Below are 16837 nucleotides of genomic sequence, written 5' to 3' on the forward strand. Positions count from 1 at the left end.
CGCTGCCTGTGGGATGGAACAGCGTGTTGTGATTGGACGACGCTGGAGGAGTCTGTCGGCCGATTGGCTGAGCGGAGAGTGGGCGAACCTCTATGTTACAGAGTGTTTATGGTTCTCAGTGGCGGATCTAGAAATTTTTACATGGGGTGGCAAAAGATTTTGGTAGAGTGGCATAAGAAGGTGGCATATGTGGGAGTTCTGTCACAAAACAAAAATGCATTTCTACTTCTGTAAGTAAATGGAAGAAAAGATTGGCAAATCTATGTTACAATATATTTATTCTTACATTATATTAATTAATACTCAATAAACACCCAAACATTCTTAATCTTAAGAAAAAAGGAACAAAACCAGTGTGTGGTATGGCCAGGGAAGGGGTAGTTGCCCCCTCTTGCCCCCCTGTAGATCCACCATTGATGGATCTATTTATGTACAGCGGGCCTAAGGTGCAAAACAAAAGAACATTTCACAAACCTTACTCTAACCATAAGCTCTAAATATATGAAGTATATAATGCTATATCATTTGTATGACCAAATCACAATATTTTTTACAGAACTGAATTTCCAAATGATTTCTTTTTTGTTTTGTTTTGACAATATTTATTTGTTGTAAAGACAATAAAATGGGCGAGCTCATAGAGAGAGAGCAAATTTACAGCAGAAAGCACAGGTGAAGTAATAAGCCAAAACGCATTCCAGATATTGGATTACCATTTGGTTTAACCCCAAATAATTGTTTCTGGGTAGGCTCTCTCTCTCTCTCTCTCCATTTGTCTATAAGAGCATTCAAGGATTACTCTGCATGAATTCGGGATAAAATTAAAATGGCCACTAACTATTATTATTTCAGGTGGGTCCTGAGCCTTGTTTATCAAAATTGTGGGTCATATTTTTTGGAAAGATTACCAAAGAATTCTCCATATTAACCAAAACCATTGCATTCAGAGATAATGAGAGAGAAAAGTTGCTGAATAAATAGCAGCTCCTGGTGACCTATTAGAATCATAACTAAAGAACTGATTCTGATTCCCTACTGATTCTGCTAAATAAGACTTCTTTGATTTGTGCAGGAAGCCCTTTGTCTTTTACAAAACAAGAATATGGCTTTCCTCATCTAAGTTTAATAAAAGGCTTGATGCCAAAGAAAACTTAGAAACAAAGAAAACAATGACACTAAGAATCTGTGCTCAGCCTGAAACAATCCTCAACATCCGTATTTTGCCAGTCAAGACTCCTCTTAGATATCAGTTCTTGACAAAAAATTATTTATTGTCAATGAAGCCATTAGATCCACAGAAACATGCCAATTTCCCTTGATCTCTGGGGTTTTTTGTTTGTATGCAGTATGTACAGAATGAAAACTTAATCTTTCTCACCATTTATAATATGAAGCTGAGAACTGAACCCGTTCATTATCTCAAAGAGAAGACAAGGTTCAGGTCTTCTTCTAAAATTGAGACAGATTTATTTTTACAAAATGTTTAAATAATTTAATATTCAAAATGATTTACATTTGTGATAACCTACTTCTGTAAAATAAATGCAAAATTATGAATTAACACATTGCTTTAATGCTTATAAATTACTTATATCACAGCATATTATTACAGTCACTTCCAAAAATGATTTATATTTCAATAATTGTAGTATAATATGTAAAAGCATAAATAGGAAAAAAATGCAATAATTTATTTGTATAATTAGTACATTGATTTATTTGCATTGATGAATTACCCCAAATTGCTCCTGAGTTCACCGATGTTTTATCACCTGATCAGAACATTACACATGTCAACTCTGCATCGTTTCACCTCCAGTGAAAATAATAATTTCACTCCATTTACACAGAAGAAGAAATGAACAAAAAAAGTAAAGACAAACATCAGTTACAGTAGCCTGATTAAGGACAGCTCTCAGTGCTGGTTATTTGAAATGGAACTGTTAATTGATGGCCGGATCAGCACTTCCATTATTAGAGCAAGGATGTGGCACAACTCCTTGGCCTGAAAGACACAATAAAAGATTACATTTGACATGTACAAACCTCCAGGAGTGTCCAAGCTGTTGACCAGTTGATTTAGCTATCCTGATTTTCCTTCCTCTTACAGACCCCTATGCTATATGTGTAACAATAAATATAGTAATTTCTAAAATCAACAATTTTTCTTCTCATCTTGGGTATTAGGAAAGAATGGATAATGGATATTGTCCACTGTTTGCTGTTTTATGGAGTGAATCATTCTTTAAATGAGAAAATAATGAATAGATTGGTTCCAGACAAATGAAGAAACACATTATTTAAGGAGGATCAGAAGACATGGACAGCATGTGAGTTAAATATGAGTGTCACTGCAAAGGGTCTGAATACTTATGACCATGTGATATTTCAGTTTTTCTTTTTTAATAAATTTGCAAAAATTTCTACATTTCTGTTTTTTTCTGTCAAGATGGGGTGCTGAGTGTACATGAGAAATAAGATGAACTTTTTTGATTTTGGCAAATGGCTGCAATGACACAAAGAGTGAAAAATTTAAAGGGGTCTGAATACTTTCCATACCCACTGTATACCCAAAAATAAGTCATTACCTGTTTGAGATGAATGGTAATATTCTTTGGTCCAGTTGGACTGTTGTAACTGATTTCCACAGCTGGCAGTTTGCCTTGTTTCTTTGGGCGGACAGTTCGCATGGACTGCACTTCTGCCAAAGTAATCAGAAACGCTCGCTCCTGCAGAAGAAAGAAACATAAATCATGGACAAGTTTCTGAATTTTTTAGTATTAATACAGAGATCTGGTCCTGACACAAACTAAATGCCAACTTAATAGATGGTTCATGTTTGTGACTGAAAAATGACTAAAATGTGACAGGATCAGGAAAAAAAAATACTGCTAAGAAAGAGCTATTCTGCAGACTTCAAAGTGCAGGTAAAGTCTGCAGCTGAAACAAAGTTTGGAGTGAGCGTCGACATTCAGACAACCTGAGAGAGGAGGAGGAGGAGACGCTGCTTCATCTCTGATGTTGGTGCAGTTTAATGTTATTTGACACAGATGAATGAATTTGGTAATGCACTTCTGCTTGTTGCTATGCCGAGGCTACTTTCTTCATTGGCTAATTTAGACTAGAATTAAATAATATGACTATAGATGCAATACAATGAAATAATCTATAATATAAATATGGCAAAACATACCAGAAAACAATGTTGCCTGTTAGAAAGTGAATTGGATCAACCCACAGGATAGATATTAGCACACATCAATTGTAGCATAGGCAAGAAGGGATTTTTTTTTTTATATAATTAGTAGTATAGTTTTCTTAAAATTGTACAATTTAGTCACAGTTAATGTTTGCTGATGTCAATTTCAGCTTGTCTTTGTCATAAGGAAAAAAAACCCAGCTGGGGCCTTTCTGTGTGGAGTTTGCATATGCTGCCTGGGTACTGGGCTTCCTCCCACAGCCCAAAGACATGCAGTTTGGGGTTCAATTAACTGGTGACTCTAAATGGCCAGGAGGGGGTGAAAATGAGTGTTTGTTTGTCTCTCTGTGCCAACCTGGTGATAGACTGGTGATCTCTCCAGGGTGTACCATACCTCTCACCCATGTCAGCTGGAATGGGCTCCAGCTCCCCATGATCCAGTTCAGGATATGCAGTATATATAATTGATGGATTGAAATTAATACTGTAGTGTATAAGGTACCTGTGTTTTAGGGTGAAGGAACAGCACCCCTTCCTGGCTTACACCAACCATGCAGGGAGAGGGAATGCCAGCCTGGCTGACCTTCTGGGCCAAGAAATTGTTGGAGCCAAACAAAGACAAAGTTCTCAGAAGTTCTGAAAGACAGATGATAAATACAGAAGTCATCAGGTACAATATCAACATGGGAAGGAGACGAGAAAGAACAGCACAGAAGAGAGAAGGAAAGGAGAAAAGAGAGGAGGTACTACCCACCAATGAATTGTATTTTGGCATCTCGACAGCTGAGGGAGTGCATGGCAGCTATCTGACCCAGGCAGAAAGAGTGGATCTCCTCCAGTTTATGGCTGAGCTCATCTTGTGAGGGCAGATACTCCTTTACCTCCGTCCTTTTAGAGAAATACAGTCACCAAGTGGTAATGTACAGTACACATACAGTGCAGTATTGTATATTTTTAGTTAGTGAAGAGTTTTGCCTTTTGGTAAACATAGATATTACTTCATCAGAATTTCTGCTGACGTTATGTGTTCATGTAAATGGGTAAGTAATATATATTTTTGGATTATATCAAACTCCAAAATGGCAATATTGGTATTACTCTCAAAAGTCCAGTACCGGTTGGGCTAGAGTGCACACTGTAAAAAGCAGTTAAGGAAGCTTGCCATGTACTGTTTGATGGAGCGACTGCAAACCCCATAATTAAAAGGTTACCATTTTCCACCAAGCAACCCCTGGACTTCAGTATTCTACTCAATTGTGGCCATTAAAGAAAAAGTTATATATTTTTGGAAATTAAGTTATTAGCTAATTTTCCAATGTTGAGATAAGAAGGTTGATCAATTTCTATCTGTGTGCTAAGTATAGAGCTGGAGACAGGCCATAGTTAGCCTGACCTAAAATAAAAACAGGAGACACAGCTAGCCTGTTCAAAGTTCAAAAACACATCTTCACACACCTCTGACACCAAATAATTAACATGTTATCTCCTTTGATTAATCTGTCCATCAACAAAAATGTAAAAAGTCAAGTTTTGGCTTTAGGGGGAGTATCTGCTCTGTGATGAACAATAGCCAGATATGGTGACTGAGTGCAGTCTTCTGGACAGTGAGATTGCCAGGTCTCATATTGTTGTGCCTGTACAAAGAGCAAAACCAAAACCTGAGTGCCTGGTGAAGGAGGCATTATTGTTCATCAAGAAATAGAGAGAAAGAATAGATAGAAAATAGATTTTCTTTTGTTCTTCTTTTGTCTATTCCTGTACTGATCAGACTTGGATTATTGTGACTCAGTACGGTGTGTGTGACTCACAGTGAGGGCTGGTTCCTCAATCCGTGAGCCACATGCTGCAGAGCTGACAGTTCTGCTAAATGCTGGACTGATAAGGAACCACCTGCAACAGGAGGAAGCATCAACCTCCCACTCAGGTAGTCTTCCAGGAGCTACACACAAACACACGAAGACAACAGAGGACAATGGAAACTGGACCAGTGGTTAGAAAACTACTATTATTCCTGGTTTCTGTGAACTCATCTTGTCACCTGCTGGTAGTGGAAATCGACATAGAGGTCATTGTTGAAAGACAGAGAGCTTCTCCACATCAATCTCCTCAGAGACAAGAAGATGGAGCTGTCATCCAGCAGGAAATCAAACAGATACTCCTCAGGGTGGAGGGGACGCACAAGCCCATCTGACAGTAGAGGAGTAGGACACCAATTTGTTAATCTGTCATTAACAGTGTTGTATCTGTTCAAACTGCATCTGAGGTGGTATCTGTACGGTTTGTCTAGTTGAATTTCTTGTAGAGGTCAGTTCACAAAAATGAAAAATTCTGGTTTTATATGCTCAGGTAGGTCTCAGGTCCTAGATGCATGTTACAAGTTGAGATCAAGCCTATAGAAAGCCTCCCCCAACAAGTCTGCAGAGGGCCTTGCACCCCTCCTGCAACATCTTTGCACAGATACAACACTAGTACAAGTATTTACACCTCCACAAATGTATTTTCTTATTTATTTGTGGAGGTGGGGCCATCTGTGGGTTGGGAGATGTGTGACAGATGGCTTGCAGTGGTTGCATCAGGTGAATGTGTCTGTCTGAGTGAGAGTGTGTAGGTGTGATTATCCCAGTTGGGACTAATCAGACAGTTTCTGTCTCTTCCCTCCTGACACCAGCCAGAAACTGGCAGGGGAAGGTGCTGATAGATAAAGAAGCTACCAGAGTAAAAACTCTGTTGGAGAAGGAGAGCAGGATTATCTGCCAGAGCAGGAGAGCTATTGGTGGGAACAAGTTACCAGGCAGGGAAGGAGAAAGAGAAATAAAAACTGCCCTGATTGAAAATTTGCAATAGTGCATTAGTCAATTTTTACTGTTTGTCATTTTGACTGTGAGTCAGAATCAGAGGGCAGAAAGATCCCAAAGTGACTAGTGAAGTCCAGTGTTATTCAGATAATCTGGGTCACCCTTATTATGATTTGACTGAAAAAAAAACATTTGTTTTAGTTTTAGATAGTCCAAAGTTCTATTTTTATCCATTTTTTCCCCAAGTATTATTATATTTAACTCCAGGTATTATTATGATTAACACCAAGTATTATTATATTTAACTCCACGTATTACTATAATTAACACCACGTATTACTAATTAACCAAGTATTATGATGATTAACTCCAAGTATTATTATATTTAACTCCACGTATTACTATAATTAACACCATGTATTACTAAGTAACCAAGTATTATGATGATTAACTCCAAGTATTATTATATTTAACTCTAAGTATTACTATAATTAACTCCAGGTATTACTATATTTAACTCCAAGTATTATAATATTTAACTCCAAGTATTATTATATTTAACTCCAAGTATTACTATAATTAACTCCAAGTATTACATTATAATCTCTGGAGGAGATTTCTCAGCTTATTCCTACCCCACCTGGGGACTCAGCAGCCGCTGAGCTTACTAGCGTAGATATAGAATTAGCCATCGACCAATCCCTCCTGGGAGCCCGTCATTCCAACCCCGCTCCGATACAATGGCGAGGTAGGGTCAGTTGTTAATTCAATGTCGCCTGATATTTGACCAACGACCCACTGCCTACTCTACCGATAGGGCTCATCTGTGGACTCCTCTCAGGCCAAGCTGCTGCATGGGCCAACTCTTTGTCTGAATCCCAATCTCCCACTTTTGATAACTTTCACGATTTTTGTGAGATGACTAGGGTTTTTGAGGTGCCGGTCCAGGACTCAGAGAGCAGTAGCTGGCTATTCTCTATCACACGAGGAACCAACACTGTTTCCCAATATTCTGTGGCATTCCGCATTTTGCCCACAGGGAGTGGCTGGAATGATCGCGCTCTGCGAGGGACGTTCCAGAGTGGCCTAAACGATAGACCCAAGGATGAACTAGCCCTTAAAGAGGATTGTAAGGACTTAAATCAGCCACTTATACTGGCGACCAGACTCGATAATTGGCTCCAGGAGAGGGACAGGTAGAGGTGTAACCCGGCTCGAAGGAGGAGTGTTCCTTCACTCAGCAGGAGGTCACCAGGTAGAGTTTGCTGCCTTCTCATTCCCCAAAAGGCATGGAGGAGGAACCAGACTGCGTTCAGAGGAGTGCCAGCATCACAAACAGGAGGGAGTTTGCCAGCACTGTGGACAGCAAGGATATCCGCCGCAAGCATTCGAGTCAACCAAAAGGACCAACTCACTAACCCTAACCCCTCTGGAGTTAAATGGGTGGAGCTTCCCAGAACTATTACAGTGAGTAAGACAGTTTTGGTGGTAACAGTGTTGATTTACTCAGGGGCCGATGATAACTTTATTGATCAAACTTTCGTCTATGAGAACAAGATTCCCCTTATAGAATTACCCGAGAGGAGAGAGGTGGTCTCTCTCGATGGGAGATTATTGGGAACAGTAACCCATTGAACAGCTTAGTTTGAGTTCTGGCGGTTCTGGGTCTTCCTTGGCTCAAGATACACAACCTGCACATTAATAGGCTAACTATGCAGGTTGACAATTAGAGTGTGTTATGTCATTCACACTGTCTTAGGTCTGCCAGATCCACTGGTGGGGTAGAGTCATGTGTCACTCAGGAGAGGATCAGACTGGAAGGAGTTCTGCCGGAATATCATGATCTCCAGGTGGTATGCAATAAGGAGAGGGCCCAGGCCTTGTCCCCCCCACCGGCCGTATGACTGAGATCGACTTGCGCTCTGGTGCCCAGCAGTTGCCTGTATAGTCTGTCATTGAGTGAACGCAGTGCTATGGAGAAATACATTTCTGAGGGGGTTACCCTTAGGAATCATTCAGCCCTCATCTCCGGTGGGGTCTGGATTTTTTTTTTGTTGGAAAAAAAGGACAGTACCTTAAGACCTTGCATTGATTACAGAGCTAAACGCTATGACTATAAGAAATAGGTATCCACTACCTTTCCTTGATTTAGCATTTAACTTTATTCATAAGGCTAAGATATTTACTAAACTGGATCTGCATCACACCTATCATCTCATCCGGATCAAAGAGGGCGACGAGTGGAAGGCAGTGTTCAACACCCCTTTAGGACATTTTAAGTATCTGGTAATGAGGTTTGGTCTCTGTAGTGCCCCTGCAGTTTTCAGGTTCTAATTAATGATGTTTTGAGGGACATGCTCAACAAGTTTGTCTTTGTCTACCTGGAATATTTTTTTTTTTTCCCCAGATCAGCACATCCAGCATGTCAGGGTCATACTTCAGTGCCTGATGAAGAACCAGCATTTTTCAAACCAGAGAAGTGCAATTTCCCTCATTCCTCAGTTAGCTTCCTGGAGTTTATAGTGGAGGAGGGCCAGTTACGTGCAGATCCTCCCATGGTCCAGGTAGTGCTCAACTGGCCCACTCCCACATCAAGAAAGCAACAGCGGTTCCTGGGTTTTGCCAACTTCTACCATTGGTTTATTTGCAATTATAGTAAGGTTGCTTCACCACTGACCCGCCTCACATCTACCAAGTTTCCATTCACCTGGCCACCTTTGGCAGAACAGGCTTTCTGTAAGCTAAAGCAATTGTTCACTTCAGTCCCCGTTCTTTGCCATCCTGACCCTTCTTTCCCATTTCAGGTGGAGGTGGACGCCTTGGACTCAGGACTTGGAGAGGTGCTAATGCAGTGATCTCAAGAGGACCAAAATCTCCACCCCTGTGCCTTCTTCTCTCGCCGGCTCACCCCGGCTGAGAGAAATTATGATGTTGGCAGCTGGGAGCTGTTGGCTATCGTGGCCACTTTGCAGGACTGGAGATACCATCTGGAGGGTTCTCTCCATCCTATTGAGATATACATAAGAGACCATAAGAATCTGGCTTACCTGTGCTCTGCCCATAGATTAAACCCCTGCCAAGCCCGGTGAGCGCTATTCCTGGGTTGTTTTCATTTCATGGTTACCTACCACCCTGGTAGCAAGAACACCCGACCTGATGCTCTCACATGGCTCTGTGAGGACAACTGAGTCACTGAGTGCGTGACTGGTGCTGCCTGTTTAGGAGATCGAGCGGGGAGTGGAGGAAGCTTCGAACTCCTGGAATGCCTTGTGCAGAGTCTGTTCGTTCCCCCACAGCTATGATCAGAGGTCTTGCAGTGGGACAATTCCAGACTGGCATGCCATCCAGGAGTACAAAGAACTCTGAAGCAACACTTCTGGTGGCCTAAGATGACTGCAGACGTAAGGGACTATGTGGTGGCTTGCCCTGAGTGCGCACACAGCAAGGTGTCTCATCAAGCTCCCACTGGCCAGTTGAGCCCCCTTCCCATCCCACACCGACCCTGATCCCACATTTTAATAGACTTCATCACCAGTCTTCCACCTTCCGCTGGAAATGTCATCATCCTCACCATTGTGGACCGGTTTTCAAAGATGGCACACTTTGTGCTGTTACTTAAGATCCCATCCACCTTGGAGACAGCTGACCTAATGGTGAACCACGTTTTCAAGCTGCACGGTTTCCCTCATGACATTGTCTCTGACTGCGGTCCCCGATTGTCCTTCCAGGTGTGACATCTGGCTATCACCCCCAGTCGAATGGGCAATCGGAACGGGACCTGGAAACGGCACTTGTCTGCATGACCGACCACCATCCGGCAGAATGGTCCAAGATTCTTCCCTGGATCGAGCACGCCCACACTTCCTTGGTCAGCTCTGCCATGGGGTTCTCCTGGGTTATGGCCACCTATGGCTACCAGCCCCCCCTTTTTCCAACCCAGGAAAACCATGGCGGTACCATCGGTACGGGAACATCTACGGCAAGCCTGACGGGAGAGGCGTAGGGCCCTCTTCCACACTGTGGCCCATAAATCAGCAGCTCGTGGACCAGCATCGTAGACCTGCCCCAGTTTATAATGTAGGCCAGTGGGTGTGGTTGAGTACCTAGCTGGGAAACTGCTCAGCACTCGAGTTGTTTTCCTGTTTTGTTTTGTTTGGTTTTTCTCCCTTACCTTGCTTGCAGGTAGTGAGATGAGAAAGCCGGGCCGACACAGGTGCTCCTCATCTATTGTTCACAGAGTATTTATACCACTCACCTCTGGCTACATGGTGTCGGAGGATTCCCGGAATGCAAAAGAGTTTTTCCAGCCACTAGGAAGACTGGCACCACAAATCATTCGGTGTTGCATACCTTAGTTATGCTGAAGCATCTTTTGTGGATAGATTTATGTTCGTAAATAATAAAGAGTTGTCGGTAAACTTACCTATTGGTCCACATCTCAGCAAAATTATAACACAAGTATTATTATATTTAACTCCAAGTATTATTATATTTAACACAGAATAAGGGCTTTTTGTATACAACAAACTGAAAAAAGCCATTTTAATTAAACCTTGTTTGCTATATAACTTGGATTGTCAGTCTATTTTACCTTTAACTCGGTTGGTAAGGATGAAAAACTCTTTGATTTCTGTGAGATCTGAGATGCCCATTTCTTTACAGAACTCTGTTACCACATGTGCTGCCATCTGGAGGAGTTAAAAACATACAACCACCAAGATATTAATCACAAAGAAAAATACTGCTGGTTTGTTCAAAGCTAAGAAGGTACAGTTGAAATAACTCTTACACTGAAGCTGCGTATCTTCATAGGGAAATTTACTCCTCCTGGCAGCTGGAGAGAAATGCGTCGAGAAGTTTTGCCAGCCTGCAGAAAATGATCACACAATCACAATTCATACAATATAATGACAGAAGTAGAAGTTGAAATACATCATAATAGAATTTCTTCAATGTGTAGGTAACTTACCATAATGGCCTCCATCTCAACATGTGAGGGGATGTTACGGCGACCACCAGATTTGATAGATTGCTGAAGGTTATCTATACACACACGTGCCAACTCTAAGGACAAAATGGTGTGTAGTGAAAAAGCAACTTAAATATTACACTAAAATGACTTTAGCATTTTGTGTGCTCATGTGTGTTATGTGCAACTGATATTAGCATGCATGTGTTGTGTCTTCTACCTTGGTATGGGTGTTCGTTATCCTGAGAGATGTTGTGTAGGTGACGTGTGATGTACGGCTGCAGAGTACTAGAGCAGGGGAAGAACCCTGTCATCAGGCTGAGCAGCCGCCAGCCCAGGGTACAGCTGGATCTGTGGGGACAGCACAGAACTGTCAGAAAATAATAAAAAACATTAGCAGTCTTTCTGGGATGAATGTCTGGAGTACATTTTTGTTGCTCTTCAGTTGCTGATTAATTTGTTATTAGTAATGAAAACATTCCATCTCTGCCACTGCACATTTTGCTAATAGTAGTGTAAGTGAAGATTCTCAGCTCTCCAGGTGAGGTTGTCTAGAAGTTGAGTCATGGCAACTGGACTTCTAGTTGTTGAGTCAAAACATTTCATCACTAATCCAAGTGTCCACTTACTTGCTTGGGTTGTTGGTGGTTTGTTTGATGACCTGGCAGTAGAGTTCATCTCTCAGCACCTCCTTTTCTTTCCCTAGCTAAACAAAAAAAGAGACCCTTCTTTACATCCAATGGCTGTCATTTTGATATCCACTCATCTCCCAGATGCATTGTTTGAATGTGCACTGACCAGTAGGATACCAGTTATGCAGACTGATTGGGTGCTACTCTTCTTCATTGGCAGGTCAGACATGAACTGCATCAGGTCTGGAGGAAAAGATAAACTGGAGGATGAGGGAGGAACAGACAAACAGTGACTTCAGTGTGTAATCCCAGTGTGGATGCACTCACTTGTGAAGCCCTGGACAGCTAAATCATTGATTTCAGGATCATTGTAGAGAATGAGGGAATCCTGTATGAGGGTCTGGGTAAAAATAAAACACTGTGTAGTTAGTTAAGTTTAATTTATTCAGGAAGCCTCAGTGACTAAACATAGATGTTCACTTTGACCTCAACTAATGTCAAATATCTCAGAAATGTCAGGCTTCATCAAACACGGGTTTGTTGATATCTTCTCCATGTCATTGATCACTGCTGACATGTTTGTGTAATTACTGGAATGTAAATGTACAGTGGTTAAGGGTAGGAGCAACAGCATGACCAAATCGGATATTTCTACAGTACAGTGGAATGCATTTTTGACATATTATTACAAGTAGAATATTTACATTTTGAAAATGATTTCTAGAAAACAAGTAGAGGCAGCAGTTACTGTACTTTGATCAGGTCTAAAGCCTGACTGGTGCAGTCGAAAGTCTTTATGGCTGAAAGCCATGACGATGTGAGTAAGCCAGCGACTCTTCTTTTAGACAAAGGCTTATTGTGCATGTGTACAGATGTCTACTCTACAACATAGAAGATGAAGTCAGGGGTTTGATACTGACTTACGTCTGTGTGTTGAACCACCTCTGAAAAGGTTCCTCTGCTGGCTGGCAGCCCTGTAGTTCCCACTCTTTGATAAACAAATGATTATAGGACACAATTAGCTATGCAGTGTTATCTCAATGGAATAAACAACAACAATTATTATTTTTCTATCATACCTAAAGTACTTCATGGCAAACTCAACCATTGGGGAGAGGTTCTCCAGGTCATAGACTGATCTCTTTACTGATCTCTGGGTCCACTGCTGTCCCGGGCTGTGAAGTGAGGGCTCTCTACTGGAGCCCTGTGAATCAACACTGTCTGTGGGACTGCTGATGTGACCTGGAGACTGACCTTCCGGAAGGCTGACAGGTCTAGCGTTCCGCATGCTTTTTCTCCTGTCATCTCTTCGGTTGAGGTGCAGACAGTGGTAGTCTGGGGCTGCAGATGGCTGGGTGAGATCCTCAGGGAAAAGGCCAGAGCGCCTTCCCATGGTGCCGAACTGCCAACCTAGTGGCACACACATAAGCATTATTGGATGGAAATGAGAGGAAACAATCACAAACATATGATTGGCATCCAAATAATGACCTCACCAATCTGAAGTCCTTCCATTGGCAGCAGTTTGATGATGTCACCCCTGCTGAAGCTGAGCAGGCTCTTGTCATCCGTTACAAAACTCTTCAGGGCAACAACATGACCTGAGTCCTAAAGAACAATGAGAAGGGATGAAGGGTCTCTAATACAAGCCAAAAAATGTTACAAAGCATCAAAAAAAACAATGATTACTTGAATGATGATGATTAAGGAAAGAAAAAAATACCTTGATGAGCTCCTGGAGAAATAAGTGAATCAGGGCAGCGATCTGAGGAGCTCTGATGGACTGCAGTACCAACTTTTCACTCGTTAGTTCCAGTTCCACTTTGTTTGTACCCTGGAGATCAACTGACAGCAGTTCTGCAAAACTAAATTCATGCAGCACTGAGTTAAAATTCTGTGCAAGACATATCAGCAACAATCAATTAAGATGATGACAGACTTAGCGATTGAATAGGTAGATAGGACATTTTGATTTAAACTAAAGGTTGAGTCATCTCATCTGAACTTTCAGTTTTAAGGCTGAAACGTTTCACCACCCATCCAGGTAGCTTCATCTGTCTAAGAAAAAACTGGATGGGAACCTCCATTTTATTTCACAGGTTGGTTTCACTCCACCCCTAGTCCCATAGACTCACTAGGTGAGCTATGTAAACCAGGTGAGAGTTGTTAGACTTTCACTTCACACCTGGTCTGAATACGATCGTTAGGTGAACCATAGAAGTGAGCTCAGGTGATGGTCATTAGGATCTAATGGTAGAGTCATGTGACTCCTCTGATTCACCAACTGTCTGCAGAGTGTGTCCTCCTTGGCAGACATTTGATGTGTTCCTTAATTTCCTGGGAACAGATGAAAGGTCAGCCTGGTAGATTGAAGACAGGTTATGTCTGAGCCCTCCACCCCTGTTAAGGGAGGGTTTTTCCACTTGGACATAGATAGCTTCCCTGACCCCTCTCTCAAACCATCTGTCTTCTTCTTGTGTACATCACTGTCTTCAAATGAGTGACCTGTCTCTTTTAAATGGAGGTGCACAGCTGACTGTGGTCCTGAGGAGATGCTCCTCCTGTTAAGTGGTTGTTTGGTTTCTCCAATGTAGAGTTCTGAGCATCCTTCTTTACACTGGACAGCATACACTACATTGCTCCTCTTTTGTTTTGGTGTCTGGTCTTTAGGGTGAACCAGTCTCTGTCTCACTGTGTTGGTGGGTTTGAAGTGAACTGGTATCCGATGTTTCCTAAAAATCCGTTTAAGCCTCTCTGAAACACCTGCTACATAGGGAATGACCAGGTTTTTCCTGTGTGGATCTTGAAGCTCAGCTGTGTCTCTTGTTTTTCTGCCTGATGTGGATGTTGCCTTGTTGAAGGCCCACTTAGGATAGCCACAGGTTTTGAGGGCTGTCTCCAAGTGTGCGTCCTCCTTTCTCTTGGCCTTCATAGAGGTAGGGATGATGTTTGCTCTGTGGCTTAAGGTCCTGATGACTCCTAGTTTGTGTTGGGAGTCAAAAAGAAGGTACTGGTCTGTGTGTGTGGGTTTCCTGTAGACTTCTATCTCTAGGTTACCATCAGACCCGATGACGACCTCACAGTCCAAAAAGGCCAGCCTGTTCTCTTTGGTGTCCTCTCTTGTGAATTTGATGTTTGCACTGATGTGATCTGTGAAAGCTTGAACTTCCTGGGTTTTGATTTTTACCCAGGTGTCATCCATATACAGTGGGTACGGAAAGTATTCAGACCCCGTTAAATTTTTCACTCTGTGTCATTGCAGCCATTTGCCAAAATCAAAAAAGTTCACACTCATATTTAACTCACATGCTGTCCATTTCTTCTGATCCTCCTTGAGATGGTTCTGCTCCTTCATTGGAGTCCAGCTGTGTTTAATTAAACTGATTGGACTTGATTAGGAAAGGCACACACCTGTCTATATAAGACCTTACAGCTCACAGTGCATGTCAGAGCAAATGAGAATCATGAGGTCGAAGGAACTGCCCAAGGAGCTCAGAGACAGAATTGTGGCAAGGCACAGATCTGGCCAAGGTTACAAAAGAATTTCTGCAGCACTCAAGGTTCCTAAGAGCACAGTGGCCTCCATAATCCTCAAATGGAAAAAGTTTGGGACGACCAGAACTCTTCCTAGACCTGGCCGTCCAGCCAAACTGAGCAATCGTGGGAGAAGAGCCTTGGTGAGAGAGGTAAAGAAGAACCCAAAGATCACTGTGGCTGAGCTCCAGAGATGCAGTAGGGAGATGGGAGAAAGTTCCACAAAGTCAACTATCACTGCAGCCCTCCACCAGTCGGGGCTTTATGGCAGAGTGGCCCGACGGAAGCCTCTCCTCAGTGCAAGACACATGAAAGCCCGCATAGATTTTGCCAAAAAACACATGAAGGACTCCCAGACTATGAGAAATAAGATTCTCTGGTCTGATGAGACCAAGATTGAACTTTTTGGCGTTAATTCTAAGCGGTATGTGTGGAGAAAACCAGGCACTGCTCATCACCTGCCCAATACAATCCCTACAGTGAAACATGGTGGTGGGAGCATCATGTTGTGGGGGTGTTTTTCAGCTGCAGGGACAGGACGACTGGTTGCAATTGAAGGAAAGATGAATGTGGCCAAGTACAGAGATATCCTGGAAGAAAACCTCTTCCAGAGTGCTCAGGACCTCAGACTGGGCCGAAGGTTCACCTTTCAACAGGACAATGAACCTGAGCACACAGCTAAAATAACAAAGGAGTGGCTTCGGAACAACTCTGTGAACGTTCTTGACTGGCCCAGCCAGAGCCCTGACCTAAACCCTATTGAGCATCTCTGGAGAGACCTGAAAATGGCTGTCCACCAACGTTCACCATCCAACCTGACAGAACTGGAGAGGATCTGCAAGGAAGAATGGCAGAGGATCCCCAAATCCAGGTGTGAAAACTTGTTGCATCATTCCCAAGAAGGCTCATGGCTGTACTAGCTCAAAAGGGTGCTTCTACTCAATACTGAGCACAGGGTCTGAATACTTATGACCATGTGATATTTCAGTTTTTCTTTTTTAATAAATTTGCAAAAATTTCTACATTTCTGTTTTTTTCTGTCAAGATGGGGTGCTGAGTGTACATTAATGAGAAATAAAATGAACTTTTTGGATTTTGGCAAATGGCTGCAATGACACAAAGAGTGAAAAATTTAAAGGGGTCTGAATACTTTCCGTACCCACTGTATCTGAACCAACAGGTTGGTGCTATTCCTGTGAAGGAGCTGAGAGCTTTCTCCTCCACTTCTTCCGTGTACAGATTAGCAACGACGAGTGGCATGGCACATTCATGTTTCTGTCTGATTTACATAGCTCAACTAATAAGCCGATGGGTCTAGGGGTGGAATGAAACCAACCTGTGAGATAAATTGGAAGTTCCAGTCCAGCCTTTCTCAGACTGATGAAGCCACCTGGATGGGTGGTGAAACGTTTCGGCCTTAAAACTGAAAGTCCAGATTCCATGACTCAAACTTTAGATAGGTTCCCCTGGACGACTGAGAATCTTCACAGACATTTTAATTTAAAACTGTATCAATCCCAATGTTTTTATTGGCACTAAAATGATTATTTTGCATAATATGAAAGCTGTCAGTTGTAGTGATGAACCCACAGAGAAGTATCACCAGCTCGTCAGATTCACCTTTTTGATCCTTGCTCTCAGCCTTTTGCAGCATTGCCTTGTAAGAAAGGACTTTTCCTCTTATATACATGTTGAGTGTTTCTCACAA

General features: G+C 42.3%; 1 protein-coding gene across 1 annotated transcript in view; it reads right to left on the reverse strand.

Moving 5' to 3' along the window:
* Positions 1–1553: 1553 nt before the first annotated feature.
* The window catches only part of myo15b (myosin XVB), a 47813-nt gene continuing 32529 nt past the window's right edge, over positions 1554–16837 (reverse strand). The window contains 17 exon segments of the mRNA XM_026316140.1: positions 1554–2005; positions 2589–2729; positions 3702–3835; positions 3954–4087; positions 5008–5138; positions 5238–5386; positions 10586–10682; positions 10784–10861; positions 10964–11058; positions 11184–11314; positions 11593–11669; positions 11762–11838; positions 11923–11995; positions 12520–12583; positions 12675–13005; positions 13092–13203; positions 13319–13460. Coding sequence (XP_026171925.1) covers positions 1916–2005; positions 2589–2729; positions 3702–3835; positions 3954–4087; positions 5008–5138; positions 5238–5386; positions 10586–10682; positions 10784–10861; positions 10964–11058; positions 11184–11314; positions 11593–11669; positions 11762–11838; positions 11923–11995; positions 12520–12583; positions 12675–13005; positions 13092–13203; positions 13319–13460 — 2056 coding nt within the window. The 3' untranslated portion in view covers positions 1554–1915.

Source organism: Mastacembelus armatus, chromosome 19 (assembly GCF_900324485.2).
Source record: "Mastacembelus armatus chromosome 19, fMasArm1.2, whole genome shotgun sequence".
Classification (NCBI taxonomy): Eukaryota; Metazoa; Chordata; class Actinopteri; order Synbranchiformes; family Mastacembelidae; genus Mastacembelus; species Mastacembelus armatus.